Source organism: Carettochelys insculpta, chromosome 19, assembly GCF_033958435.1.
Source record: "Carettochelys insculpta isolate YL-2023 chromosome 19, ASM3395843v1, whole genome shotgun sequence".
Taxonomy (NCBI): Eukaryota; Metazoa; Chordata; order Testudines; family Carettochelyidae; genus Carettochelys; species Carettochelys insculpta.
Window position 1 is genome coordinate 915,432 of NC_134155.1, and position 14,150 is coordinate 929,581.

At 55.7% G+C, this 14,150-nt stretch overlaps 1 protein-coding gene across 2 annotated transcripts; it reads left to right on the forward strand.

The window, feature by feature from the left end:
* The first annotated feature begins 536 nt into the window (after window positions 1-536).
* On the forward strand, window positions 537-13,557 carry WDR81 (WD repeat domain 81). 2 transcript variants are annotated; one of them, XM_075013694.1, is made up of 11 exons: window positions 537-634; window positions 909-4,493; window positions 4,847-4,954; window positions 5,145-5,335; window positions 7,326-7,516; window positions 7,819-7,984; window positions 8,134-8,299; window positions 8,834-9,517; window positions 10,019-10,164; window positions 10,382-10,561; window positions 11,583-13,557. In XM_075013694.1, the coding sequence occupies exons 2-11, from the start codon at window positions 944-946 to the stop codon at window positions 11,907-11,909; spliced, it is 5,709 nt and encodes a 1,902-aa protein (XP_074869795.1). In that variant the 5' UTR covers window positions 537-634; window positions 909-943; the 3' UTR covers window positions 11,910-13,557. The 2 variants fall into 2 exon arrangements, with proteins under 2 accessions (XP_074869795.1, XP_074869796.1); XM_075013695.1 differs by having other exon boundaries at window positions 563-4,493.
* The last annotated feature ends 593 nt before the right edge of the window (window positions 13,558-14,150 follow it).

Here is a 14,150-nt window from a genome sequence, read left to right on the forward strand (position 1 = left end):
GAAATGGACAGCTTCTGGCCAAGCTGAAGTAGGCTAGAGGTGCAGCGAATCGCTGTGGGGGCCCGTGCAACAGCCCTATGGGGACTGCTCCCGAAGCTGGAGGAGGGATGCAATGCAGAATCGGGGGGGCCACGCAGGCCCGTCACTTGCTTCTAAGCAGGCAGCTCTGCTTTGGGGCAGGGCTGTCCCTGCCTAGTGCTGGAAATGAGCGTCGGTCCGGCTGCAGAGAGCGCACAGCGCTGGCACAGCCGCGCTCGGGACGCACGGGGAAGTCTGGCCTTGGGGGGCTGCGGCAGGGCCAGGCGAAGGGGACGGGGCGGCGAGCTGCAGGCAGAAGGGAAGAGCCGGTGCGAGCGCTGCCCCCGCGAGGGTCTCGGCTCCTCCGTGCGCGGGGCGGGGCGGGGCGGGGCTGCGGCCTGTCACGAGCCGCCCCGCGGTCCCGGGGCCCCTGGGGAGCAGCAGCGCCGCGCTCGGAGCTCCCCGCCGCCACGTGCAGTTTGTTTCCCGGGGAAGCCGCCTCACGTGACCGGCATCAGCTGATCCAACATGGCGGGGGCCGGGGCCGGGGCCGGGGCCGCTCCCGCCCGCCGGGGCTGAGGGCCGCTCCAGCCCGGGGAGCCCCCGCCGCGCCCAGGTAAGCGCCGGCCGGGCCCGGGGTCTGGGCGGCTCTGGGGTCCCGCCACCCCGCGGGGCGCAGCGCAGCCAGGAAGGCGCCCGCCTGGGCGGCCCGGCCCGGCCCGGCCCGGCCCGAGCTAGTGCCCCCGAGGCGGCGGCCGCCCGAGCCCGGGACTCCCTGTCGCAGCGGTGCCGGCCTGCGCCCCCGGGCCGCGCCGCGTGGCTCTCCTCATGGGGGGCTGGGCGCGCAGCCCCCGAGCCGCCTGTCTCACCTGCGTGTCTGTGTCCGGCAGGGACTGCGCTGGAAGGCTGCCGGGGCCTGGCCAGCATGGAGAGCTTCCTTCGGCGGGTGGAAGAAGACCTGAGCATTGACCACAGGCAGCTGGGCGTGTCCACCGAGGGGACCCATCTCATCGCCTTGGTCCCAAGCAAGTGGCTGGTGAGCCTGAAGGAGCGCAGGGTGCTGCCCAGTCTGTGCCCAAGGCCTGAGGGGCTGAGCGAGGTGGAGGTGAGGACTTTCCTTCAGCACTCTGTGCAGAAGCTGCCTGCTGGCTGGACGAGAGTGGAAGTCCATGGTCTGAGGAAAGAGAGGCTGGCTTACCCGCTGACTCTGCAACAGAGCGCGCAGGACAGTTGGCCTGGGGGCTTGGAAGCACTCCATGGGTTCATGCAGAAGGTTGCTTCCCAGAACTATAGAAACCTATGGCACAGAGCTCACCGTCGGTACGTGCAGCCATACTGTCCCGCTCACACACCACCCACGGTGCAAGCCCTGGATGTACTCCAAGTGGCCCTTCAGAAGATCTATGGCTGCCCTTTTCTCCAGGTGGGTAGGAGTGTCCAGTGTGCCTCTCCTGCCAAAGACGACCCTGTAGCCACAAAGGGGATGGTCTCCTGCCCAAACATCCTCCAAGCAGAAGCTCTCCTGGAGTCAGCTGACATGCTATACATTATCTACCCATATGTGCAGTATTGCCTGCATGACATTGTGACCTTTAGCCCTGCAAAGCTCACCAATAGCCATGCCAAGGTCCTTTTCATCCTCTTCCACATTCTACAGGCCATGCAGGCCTGTCACCAAGTGGGACTGGCATGTGGCCCCTTCTCCCTTCGTGATGTGGCTGTCGATGAGCAGCTGTGCAGCCGGCTCAGAATTAACCTCAGCGAGTATGAGCAGCCGAGGGAGGAGGAGGGGGGTCTGGGAGCTGGTGAAGAACAACAGACTAAGGAAAGTGGTGGGAAGGAAGCCCGGTGCACTGCTTGCCAGGAGGAGCTCAGGAGCCTAGTGCTGGATTGGGTGCATGGGCGAGTCAGTAACTTCCACTACCTTATGCAGCTGAACCGCCTGGCAGGACGTAGAATGGGAGACCCCAACTATCACCCAGTTCTCCCCTGGGTGGTGGATTTCACCACCAAAAACGGCAAGTTCAGAGACCTAAGAAAATCCAAGTTCCGCCTCAATAAAGGAGATAAGCAACTAGACTTCACCTATGAGATGACCAAGCAGGCATTTGCAGCTGGAGGATCGAGTGGAGAACAGCTCCATGTGCCTCATCACATCTCTGACGTCCTTTCGGACATCACCTACTATGTCTACACTGCCCGGAGAACTCCCAAGGCTGTACTCTGTGGTCATGTAAGATCTCAGTGGGAGCCAAATGAATATCCAGCCAGCATGGAGCGAATGCAGAGCTGGACTCCGGATGAGTGCATTCCTGAGTTCTACACAGACCCCACCATCTTTAAATCCATTCATTCTGACATGCCTGACCTGGATGTGCCATCCTGGTGTAGCTCCTATGAGGAGTTCATTGAAGTCCATCGCACGTTGCTGGAGAGCAGGGAAGTCTCTCAGGATCTTCACCACTGGATTGACCTCACTTTTGGCTACAAGTTGGTGGGGAAGGATGCAGTCAAAGAGAAAAATGTCTGCCTCCATCTGGTGGACAGCCACACCCACCTGACCAGCTATGGAGTGGTGCAGCTCTTTGACCAGCCACATCCCAGACGCATGGTGGGACTTGCCTACATTCCTGCTGAAGCTCCAGTCACTGCTCGGCCTCTCATCCAGAACACCAGAGAGACAATGGTTCTCGAAGATGGCCCGGGTTCAATGGACGATAGGGTCAATGGGCTGGTCTTGGAGGCCACTCCATGTGAAACCAGCTGGTCTGGTGATAAATCCATCAGTGGTGAGGATGATTTAGAGCAAGGCACTGAAGCTCTGGATTCCATTCCTTCAGCTGGTAGAGCTGTCGACCAGGCGGGTCCCTGCACATCTTCAGCTCTGCCCTCCAACTTGCCTGCCTACGCTGCAGAAGGCAAAGCCTCCAATGTCCGGCTTAATCGAAGGAGCAAGCGTGTTGTGGACCAGGCTGAAAGAGACAAGATGAAGATCTTGCTTCCTGAGGGTTGTAATCCTGTCCAGGCCCTGGAGGAGCTGGAAAAACTGGACAATTTCTTAGTCAAAGGCTTAAACTGTGAGTTGGAAGTAACAGAGCAACCCAAAGCAGAGCTGCTGCTGGGCCTCTCAGATCTTTTCCAAAGAGACATGCAGGCGCTGGGGGTTCTGATAGCTGAGCTTGTGCTTGCACCAAGGGTTCGCACCCAGAAGCCAGATGCATCCCTGCTGCAGCGGTTCTTGACCGTTCGGCATCTTTGCCAGTATCACCCAAAGGAGATCCCAGCCCCACTCCAGCACATGCTGGACACTTTACTGCAGCTGCACATACCTGAGGGGAGGCTCCTAAGGAACAAGGTGGCCAAGAACAGCATCCAGCTCTTTGAATACAAACCTGTTTCCCAGGGTCTCCCACCACCCAGCCCCTCTCAGTTCCTTAGCCCTTTCAGCGCAGCTGTTCCCTTCCCTCCTTATTTCCCATCTTTGCACAAATTCATTGTCACCTACCAGGCAAAGAAAGTGGAGGATGAAAGTCAGGGCCGTGAGCTCGTCTTCCAGCTGTGGCAGCAGCTGGAGGGAATCCTCTGTGAAATCACTCCTGAAGGCTTGGAGATCCTGCTGCCTTTCATCTTATCGCTGATGTCAGAGGAAAACACTGCAGTCTATACAGCCTGGTACCTTTTTGAACCCATAGCAAAAGCCTTGGGTCCCAAGAATGCAAATAAGTACCTGCTCAAACCCCTAATTGGGGCATATGAGAATCCCTGCTGTCTCCATGGCCGGTTTTACTTGTACACAGACTGCTTTGTGGCCCAGTTAATGGTGCGTCTAGGCCTGCAGTCCTTCCTTGCTAATCTGCTGGCTCACATCCTGCAGATTCTTGTGGGTGTTGAGAGCTCCCGGGAAGAAAGCAAGTCCCTTCTGGGCATGGCAGAAGATGAGGAGAATGGGGAAGGCAGCCCAGTTTCCTCTGTGTTTGGGGAAGAGATTAAAATGGATGTGGACCCTGGACATGACCTTCTGGATTACACCTCTGGAGTCAGCTTCCATGACCAGGTCTACTTGCCGGAGAACGAGGACTTCCAGAGTGGCCTCTATGTCAGCGAGTCCCTGCAGCCTCAGGAGCAGGAGCTGCTTAGCCTTGGGCGGCTGAGTGACAAGAGCAGCACCAGCGAAGTGTCGCTGGGCGAGGACAGACCTGCAGATGGAGATTCCCAGAAGGACAAGAGTAGCCTGAAGTCTGTGGACAGCAGTCAGGACCTGAAGCAGAGTGAAGACTCGGAGGAGGAAGAGGAGGAGGTGGAGGAGGAGGAGGAAGAGCAGGATGAGGCCACAGTTGTTACACAGCTTACCTTGTCAGTGGACACTCATACTTCCCTGGATGCTACCCTGGCTGATGACCGCAGTGAGCCAGAGGAGGGGGATGAGCAGGAGCTGCAGAACCACTCTGCAGACAAAGAGCAGACCATTCTCCTGGGTAAGAGGTGTACTTAGGTGCCAAGGTGGTATGTGACAGCAGCAGTGGGATGGGGAGAGGGGAAATCAGTCCCAGGTGGGAGCTGGAACAGCTCTAGGGGTGCTCCATAATTTTCCAGGAAAGTAATCAGAACAAATGTGAACCTATCGAATGGAGCCCTGCTGTTGCTGTTCAGCTAATGTAGCTGGTAGGGTGTTTGACAGAAGTCCACCCAATGCTGTAGCTTAGGTGTCAGCTATGCTTGGATCTTTCGGGAGGACTGAGGCTCTCGCTGTCACATGGGCAGGGCCTGGGGAGTTCACAGGGAGTTAGATTTTTTTGCCCCCTCTCCAACTCTGTGCTTTTCTTTGCAGACACAGCCTGTAAGATGGTGAGGTGGCTTTCGGCCAAGCTGGGCCCTACTGTGACATCCCGATACATTGCCAGGAACCTGCTGCGTCTCCTCACATCTTGCTATATTGGTAATGTCCATCCCCTGGCTTCAGAGGCCCTTTGAGGGGCTGCTCCTCTGAGTGTCTCCCAGATGAATCTGTTGGAAGGCTGTCCTCCCCAGAAGGGAAGCAGACTTACCTGCATGGTGTGTGAATGGGTGGGGGTGGACAGGCCCTCACCTGGGTGTTGGGGTGCCTGGGGGCACCATCTCTCTGGCAGGTCCTACCAGACAGCAGTTTGTACCGAACAATGAGGAGAACAGCCCTCTTACTACGGGAAATATCTACCAGAAGCGACCAGTGCTGGGGGACCAGGTGTCCAAGCCGGTCCTGGCTTGCCTCATGTATATGGCGTACCTGTATGGAGAGCCTGTCCTGACCTATCAGTACCTTCCCTACATCAGCTACCTGGTCAGTGTCATCTTTTCTCCTTTCCTGTTGCTGTTCCTGCATGGGACGGAGTGAGTGCTACATCAAGTGCTGAGCTGTAGGCATGTGGAAGGAGGGGTAACACACAGCACAGGCCCTTAGCATGTGCTGCTGAGAGCTGCTAGTCTCCAGAGCAAACAGATCAGTTGCATTTAATTGTGGGAAGTGTCAGCTGAGCAAGGGCCTGTGGGGCTGGTGCTTGTCTGGGAGTAGGCAGGGAGAGCATTTTGCTGATGCAGCCACTACAGGAGCTGCCTCTTTCAGGAGTGAGTCCCCACTTCCTATTGGTGATGCCCATTGGTGCAGTGGGGGTTTTCTGGGTGGAAACTCTAGCTCTCCAGGCGCTCTTGGAGTAAGAGTTCTGCCCCACGTCCCTATGGGACAGGTCCAGGAGGGGTTGACAGCAACTGCCTGCCAATTCCATATTGAGAAATTGGCAAGAGTTACAGGCATCTTGGTTTGAAACTGTTAGTTGCTGCTGTTGATTATTTGGCAATATGTGCAAGAGGAGCGTTCAGAATGGAAACCTATTTACAAAAATCAACCTTGATTTGTCTGCAAGTGTCCGAAACGGATCCAATTTATTCTTTTAAGAAGTTCTTGTTACTTTTCTACTTAGACTCCTGCTGCATAAAGAATTCCAGTAACCCTTTTCCTAACATTTTTTGATTAAAAACTGCAGATGGGGAAAGGTACCATAGTACATGCAAAGCATTGACAGAGCTGGTGATATTTCTGTGGAAAAGCTTTGTTTTTGAAAAGAGGCCATTTTTCAGTGTAAGCATCATGGAAACTCAAGCAGGTTTAGGATGCAGATGGTGAGCACAACAGTCTGGGAATCCCTGAGTTACTCCTCTTTCTCCATCAGCTCTCTGGATCCAGCTGTCCTAGTGGGGGAATCTCACCTTCTCCACTCACCAGCTGGAGTTCTAAGAGCACCAAACGGCAGATTTGCTTTGACCTCTTGTTTTACTTGAAATACTGCGTGTGTATGTGCACATCAGGAAGGCAAATGCACCACTTGTGCCTTATTGTTGCAGAACAGTGTTTGACAAGCTGATGTCAGAGAGGAAACTGGAGCACACCCACCAGCTGCTCCAGCCGGGGCTTCGAGAAGGGGGTCTGGTCAAGACCTGTGCTGTGTCTGGTATTGGTTTAAATGATGGGAAGGATGTAGCTTGTGATCAGAAGCTGCCACTGTTAATTGTTCCCATTTTCAATGTGAACCACTCTCTGCCCTGCATCTTGGGAAGGGACCAGGGTTTGGAGGGTGGATAACATAGAAAGGGCTTTGTCGTTAACATTATTACAAAGCTTTCCAGTATAAGTGTGGCCACAACTCTGCTTTAGCCCTTACAGCTGGGAAAATGGTCACTTATGTTCCAAGCCTGACCTCTTTGGCTCAGGGCATAGGTGGCTCTTCCAGCTTGGAAGCATGCTGGGCCAGCTATTCAGAATGGAGCCAGGGACTGGTATTGAATCCGGCATCATGCACTGGACATCACTGGTGCAGGAGTTTGGTTCCCAGGATGTTCTGCTAGCATCCAGGCATGGCCTGGGTGTGCTGAGGCGTAGGTGCTGGGGAAACTGAAAGCCAAGGGAGGTCAGGGCATCCTTTCCTCTCTGCATCCCTCACTGAGACACCAGAGCTTAGGTGTGTCTTGCAGGCAGATGCTGTCTGAACCACGCTTGTCACTGTGGAACTGAAGTGTCTTGTGCGTACCATTCTCCTTGCTCATGGCTTCAGGATCCCTCCTGTGGATGAGGGCTTTGCACTTCTTCCTTGTAGTTTGTTGGTCCCTGGTGGGGCTGAATGCTTGAGCAGAGGTGGGAGGCTCCTCTGGAGGCTGAGAGAAGAAAAAACATGAATTCCTTGAGAACTGCTCCAGAATGTGGCTTCTCTGGCCGGTAGCGGTGGAACGGGAGGCGGTAATGGAGAGGGCTTACTGCTGCCCTGCTTTCTGCCTTCCAGGTTGCCCCGAGCAGTGGGTTTGGTGCTGGCCGGCTGAACAGCAGGAAGGAGGCTGGGCTCCTGGCAGCTGTGACTCTGACCCAGAAGATTATCGTGTGCCTTTCAGATACCACCCTGATGGACATTCTCCCCAAGATCAGCCAGGAGGTCCTTCTCCCAGTCCTGGGCTTCCTGACCTCACCTGCCATTGGGTACGTGTAGAGCCAGTCAGCACTCGCCAAACCTGAAGTTTCCTCTGACTGGTGCGGATGAAAGGTCACGTGCAATCTGAATGGTTGCGATAAAGCTCTTGTTGGGGGTGGGCTCGGGACTGTGGTTACAGGAGCTGCCATTCTGCCCCAGTCCTCCTGCTGCTTAGCACATGGACGGATCTCTTCTCTCCTGTGCTCTCTGCCAGTGCTGGCTGTCCCCAGGCTTCCGCAGGGCAAGGACAACAAGGCAGGTGCATGGTGTCAGTGTGCGGGGCTGGATATGACCAACATGTTCTCCTCAGGTTCCCTAGTGGCGCCCAGGCCCGCATCGTCCTGTGTGTTAAGACCATCAGTTTAATTGCCTTGATCTGCCTGCGGATTGGGCAGGAGATGGTGCAGCAGCACTTGAGTGACACTGTGGGAACCTTCTTTGGGGCTTTCTCGCTGCTGAGGGACCTGCAAGAGCAGGTTAGTGATGGTTGATGGCTTCTACCTCCCTCTTCCCTGTGGGGCTGTGGGCACATGGACATTGCAGCTCTTGGCTTGCTGATGTGCTCCAGCCCAGAGCACGTGTAAGAGGGGCTGATCTCACTGGGAGTCCGTCTTCTCCTGTTCAGGGTCTGTTATCAAAGTCACTGAACCATGGGGAGATGTCTGAGTTGGAGGTCCCCATCTCTGATGGAAAAGTGCTGCCCATGGACCCAGCTGTGCTGGCAGAGTTGCAGAAGGTCTTTAGTCCAGAGATGGCCTACACCACCTATGTCCCCTTCTCTTGCTTACTAGGTATGTTTTAGATACCCGCTTCCTGCTGCGGGGGCCTCATGCTAACAGTCTTTACCATAAGAACATAAGAGTGGCCATTACTGGGTCAGACCAAAGGTCCATCTAGCCCAGCATCACGTCTGCCGACAGTGGCCAGTGCCAGGTGCCCCACAGAGAGGGAACCGAAGACAATGATCAAGCGATTTGTCTCTTGCCGTCCATCTCCAGCCTCTGACAAACAGACCCTGCACTCTCTGTGCATATACCAGGCCAGGTTCCAAATGCAGCCTCTGCTCTGTGCATGAGCCTGAGCCATATTGCAGCACTGACAGACAGAACTAAGCCCTCAGGGCACCATATGGGCTCTGCCCTGCCTGCGGGGGATAGGAGGACTCTCTGCTCCTCTGACCAGGGAAGCCGTGTAGGTGATGGTGTCTGGAGAGGGCCCTGGAGCAGCAGAATGCTGGATGATTTGCCAGCCTTCTGCTGTTGCTGAGGGAGATGGAGAGGCTGGGGAGAGATTCCTTCTCACAGAGCTGTCTCCTCTGCTTTCAGGCGATGTTATCCAAACAATTGTCCCCAACTACGTACTGGTTGGGAGACTGGCCAACTTGTATCTGGAGAGCGTGAACCCTAAGAGCCTGCCTCTGGTGAGCCAGGAGCCAGCTCTGAGCATAGCCTGTTTGGACCAGGAGCCTGGTTGCAGTCACCCTGAGGACAGTCACTCTGGCACCTTTGGGAGTGTGCTGGTGGGAAATCGCATTCCGGTTTCTGTGGACAGCCAGCGGGAGAGCTCTGGCTCGCTCTGTTTTGGCCCCCAAGCTGATGGCTTTAGCTCCATTTCTGCCAGCGAGGAGAATACACTGAAGCAGGATCTGCCCCGCAGCGCCCACATGCTGTGTGGGAACTGGCTGGCCTACTGGCAGTACGAGATTGGGGTGAGCCAGCATGACTCCCGCTTCCACTTCCACCAGATCAAACTGCAGACCTTCCTGGGGCACAGCGGGGCCATCAAGTGTGTGGCCCCGCTCAGCTGTGAGGACTTCTTCCTGAGTGGCAGCAAAGACAAGACTGTCCGCCTGTGGCCCCTCTACAACTGTGGGGATGGCACCAGCGAGACAGAGCCCCGGCTCACGTACACTCAGCACAGGAAATCTGTCTTCTATGTGAGCCAGCTGGAGGCCCCACAGCAGGTGGTGAGCTGTGATGGCACGGTCCATGTCTGGGACCAGTTCACAGGTGAGGGGGATCTCCTGGTGGGGAGCAGGGTAAGAGGCTGAGCTGCACTTACTGAGCTGGACCAGGCTAAATCTGTACCTCTGCGCCTATAGAAAGCCCAGCTCTGTCTCTCTCTTTCCAAAGGAACAGCTGGCTGGGGCCTTTCTGCAGAGTAAAACTGGTTCTGCCCTCCTCCTTCCCCTGGCAGTCTTACCTATGGCACTAGACGGCATCTTACTCTGAAGCAGCAAGCCTAGTCTGCCTCAGTGGCAGGGGACCAGAGCAGCAGTGTCTTGTGTTCGTGCTTCCAGCTGATTTCCTTTAGAGCCTGTCATCTGTTTCCTTCCTCCTGGCAGCAGGGGTATACTTGCAGCTGTGCAGGGATGAGTTGCGCCTTTAGTTCTGGGAGGGATGGCCCCAGGTGCCCCGAGCCCTGACACCGGCTTTACTGCTCCCGTCCCGCTGCAGTGAGGCAGGCAGGCTGCACTGGTGCGCTCCAATAGCTGCTTGTTCTTTTCACAGGTAAACTCCTCCGCACCTTTGAGGCACTAGACAGCAAAGTTCCCATCACTGCTGTGACAACCATGCCCTCTCCCCACTGCAGCATCTCTGTGGCCAGCGCCGACTCTGTGCTGCGCTTCATTGATCCCCGGAAACCAGGATTACAGGTACCACTGGGTCTTTGCTGTCTCCAAGATGTGGCAAATCACCGTCTCCACAGTGGCATCTACCACCAAGGTGCCGGTGTGGCCACTCCATCCCTGCATGACTAGGCAGCTGCAAGGGGAGGCTGGTGAGCCAGGCCTGGTATCCAGGCTCTCCCAACATCCTGGCCTGTCACACAGATGCTGGGGCTACCTCTGCCTGTACCTCTCTCCCCTCTAGCATGAGTTCCGTCTGGCCAGTGGCGTAAACGCTGGGCTCATCCGCTGCTTGGCTGTCAGCCCTAGTGGGCGCAGTGTAATGGCTGGCTTCTCCTCTGGATTCATTGTGCTGTTGGATACCAGGACTGGGCTTATCTTGCGGGGCTGGCCAGCCCATGAGGGGGACATCCTGCAGATAAAGGTGAGAGGTTGGACAAGGGCATATGCTGCTCCTGCATGTGGGGAGACCACTGATGGTGCTAAAGGTTGAGAGTTGGATGTGCAAGCCCTGGTGTGTGGCTCTGCTGAGCCTTGCACATGCAGGATGGAAGAAGGGCTGGGGGGCGTCCTGCTGCCAGTGGCTCTGGCATTGTTCAGAGCTCATGCGTTGACATGCCCATGTCTTTCTCTCCCCTTCTTACAAGTCACCACCTCTGGGCTGACTTTCCTTTTACAGGTCACCCCTCTGGCTGCCTTGCCCAGCCTTTGCTTGGGGCCTGGGGCTGCCAGTGCCATGTTCTGCTGAACCAGCAGACACCTGCTCCCTTGGCTGATGGGTGTGCTGCCTCACCACACGAGCTGTGGGGGATGGGCAGCTGCTGTGCTGCTCTCCCCAGGCTAGCAGCCCCCCACGCACAGGACCTCATTCTAATGAGTAACTCTTGTCCATATTTACCTGCCCTCAGTGAGCAGCAAGGGAGTTTGTGTCCTTGACCCAGTTCAGGTTAAGCAAAGTTCACTTGTGTGGGCTGTTTACCCTCTCACGGCCTGCTGGCCAGAGTGCAGTGGCCCCAGGTGTTTGCTCTCCTTTGGGTTGTGTGCTGCACGGCCTCAGCTCTGCATCGGTGAGTGGAGTTGTGCTCTGGGGACCTGAGCTTGGGGAGGACTGGGGTTGGCAGTGCTGCCCACGCTGCAGTAGCACCAGGCTGCCAGAGGAAGGGGCCAGCACCTGGTTTCCAGGGAGAGGCAGAATGTCATGCTATCAGTAGTCCCTTGGGAGAGTGCCAGTTGCCGGACTTCGTTGGTGCAGCTGAGATAAGAGGGGGTCTAGGAATGATAAGTTCTTGGCAGCAAGAGACCTTGTAGGAGCCTTGGGGAGAGAAGCTCACTGCTGCTGCTTGCTGGGTTAGCTCCTTGTGATCTGGAGGGAGGCGAGTGGGCTCTCAGGCCAGGGGTGCTCATAGTGCAGAAACACTGACTCCCTGGCACTCTCTGGCCTGCAGGCTGCAGAGGGCAGCGTGCTGATCAGCTCGTCTTCCGATCACTCCCTGACTGTCTGGAAGGAACTGGAGCAGAAGCCGTTGCACCAGTACAGATCAGCTTCCGATCCCATCCATGCCTTCGACCTCTATGGCAGCGAAGTGGTGACTGGGACGGTGGCCAACAAGATTGGTGTCTATTCCATGATGGCGTCCTCGACCTCACCTACCAGCACGACCAAGCTGAGCTCAGAGAACTTCCGCGGCACCCTGACCAGCCTGGCTGTGCTGCCCACGAAATGCCACCTTCTCCTGGGTTCTGATAACGGTGTGATACGTCTCCTAGCATAGTGCTCTCCGCAGCCTCTCTGCGTGCTGCCCTGCGTAGCCAGTTCCACTACTTGGGTGGTGACACCTGAGGCCAGTGTCTTTGCTCTGAGCAAGGCGGTGAGGCATTTCTTCAGGACACAAGGGAAGTGTACTTGTTTGAGGCTTCTCAACAAATTGTCCCCAGCCCCTGACTGCATTTAGAAAAGCCATAATGGAGGAACCTCCGCTGCTGCTGGGAGAAATCTGGGCATTGCAGGGCAGTGTCACCCCTGCACAAGGCCTGGAGCCTTCCACACCATGTGTGCCTGACTCCCCCAGGGACTGAGCTGCTCTCTAGAGAAATGTGGACCTGGGACGCTCTCCTGTCCCCCTCCAGCACAGGGCTGAGGCAGCCCTTGGTCAAAGGAACACAGCCTTTGCCTGCTGCACCCTTGCCCAGCATCTTGGGGCAGTTGCGGAGGGGAGGGGCCAGTTGAGCCTCGGGATGGCCTAGTAGCACCTAGGGTTTTCTTGGATGCAATTGGGTTCTTTTTCTCTGTTTGCGTTCCTGTCTGCTGCAGTCCTGTGAGCAGACCCCTTCCCCCACTGCCCTGCAGTGTCATCCATCTGGGAACCCTTCCCAAAACCGATTGTGGCTTCTCCCTGATTCTAGGGCAGTGGAAGGTAGCAGAGCTGTCCATTTACCCAAGGCATAATCACCACCTACTGCCCACCATCTCCTTAGGGGTGGGGGAGCCCTTGCTGCCAGGGGAGCTAGGAACTAGTCTTGTTTGGGGGGGGGTGTTTGAAAGGAGGGTGTTCAGGCTCCCAGCCAGGCCCATTGCCCAAGTCTCTGCATGCATCCCCCTCCCAGCCCAGGGAGTATCTCTTTCCCTAGCTCCTGTCCCAGAAGAGGCAGAGCCCATGTTTCCCTGGGGCACAAGAGAGGATTTCTTGTGCATGCTCTGGACTGAGGCTGTGCTGACTGCTCCTCTCAGAGGAGGGGCTCCTCTGCGCTTGGGGGAGCTCAGACTCATTGCGGAGGGGCACTTGAACCCTTTTGCTGTTATGCCTCATGCTGTACCCTGCAGGTTCAGGGCAGGGAAGGGCAGGACTCAGTGTGCCTTGCCACTCCCAAGGTGCTGCCCTGTGCCCTAGGACTGCCCTTTCTGCCAGATATCACAACTAGAGCCCCCATCTCGGAGTCCCAGTGCTGGAGCTGTGCCCAAGGGGAGCTCCCTGGTCCATCAGTGATGTTAACTGCCTGTCCATCCCCCAAGGCTTTGTTCAGCTGCACCCTCAGTCTGGCCTCTGAGCCTTTGCACAGTGATGCTGGGGGTTTGGGAGCCTCACGAGAGGGGCCTGGCCTGAGATGAAGGCCCAGTCTGTGGGATGTGGAGAAGAGCCTGCACTGGCTGGGTAACTCCCACTGGCTCTGGCTGGAGCACTGTGAGGAAGGGCTGTCCTCCTGCCCAGGCTGGGAGTCCTTGGGCAGCTCAGTGTGGGTGTGGGTGAGTGGTTCTGTACTTCCCCCCTGCCCTGGACTTGCAGACAGAGGTGTAAGGGAGATGAGCACTTAGTCCCTTGCTGTCCCTCACTTCAGGGGTTGAGGGGAGCTTCTCTTCTTGTTGCCTATTAACCATTTGCAATAGATGTAAATATTTATTCTAATAAAGAGACCCTGAGCGGAGCCTTTCTGTGTGTAGTGTTGGGGTATGCGTGGATAGCTGAGCGGGAGTTTTAATTACTTCCTTACCCACCTTTCTGTAACCCGTAGGGAAAAACGGCTTCATCTGGGGAGACTTTGGCCTGAGTGATACATGCTGGTGCTCTCATGCTGCTGGCAGTAAAACATCCGCGGATATGCTAAACATTCCTAACTCAAAAAGTGCCATAGTCAACATGGGGCAATTCTGTGTTAGAATTTGTCCTAAAAGATAAAGACAAACTAATCGCAAAGTAAAAGCAAAGGGTAGTTATGTAGCAGTGATCACGATTTTTTTCACTTATTATGTGCAAGAAAAGTAAATTGCAGGTAAGCGTAACATGTTTGTTGCTCTAAAAGGGCCAATTTCATAAACCTGAAAACAAAAATGAGCCAGGTGACTTGCAAGGAAGAATTTTGATCATAAAGTGAATGGCAGTTGGAAGTAATTGAAGAACACCTTACTAGGTGTCAAGCAAATGAGAAAAAAACTTGTGTTGATTTAAAAAAAACTGACTTGGGCTAGAGAGAAAGTTAAGGCATCTGTAAAAACTACCACCAACAAAAATATGACAAAT

Excerpts from the sequence above, each read along its gene's own strand:
- WDR81 (XM_075013694.1), top strand. The coding sequence starts at position 944 with ATGGAGAGCTTCCTTCGGCGGGTGGAAGAAGACCTGAGCATTGACCAC. Across the intron at positions 4,955-5,144 it reads CCTCACATCTTGCTATATTG|GTCCTACCAGACAGCAGTTT; the intron begins GTAATGTCCATC and ends TCTCTCTGGCAG. Across the intron at positions 10,165-10,381 it reads CCCGGAAACCAGGATTACAG|CATGAGTTCCGTCTGGCCAG; the intron begins GTACCACTGGGT and ends TCTCCCCTCTAG.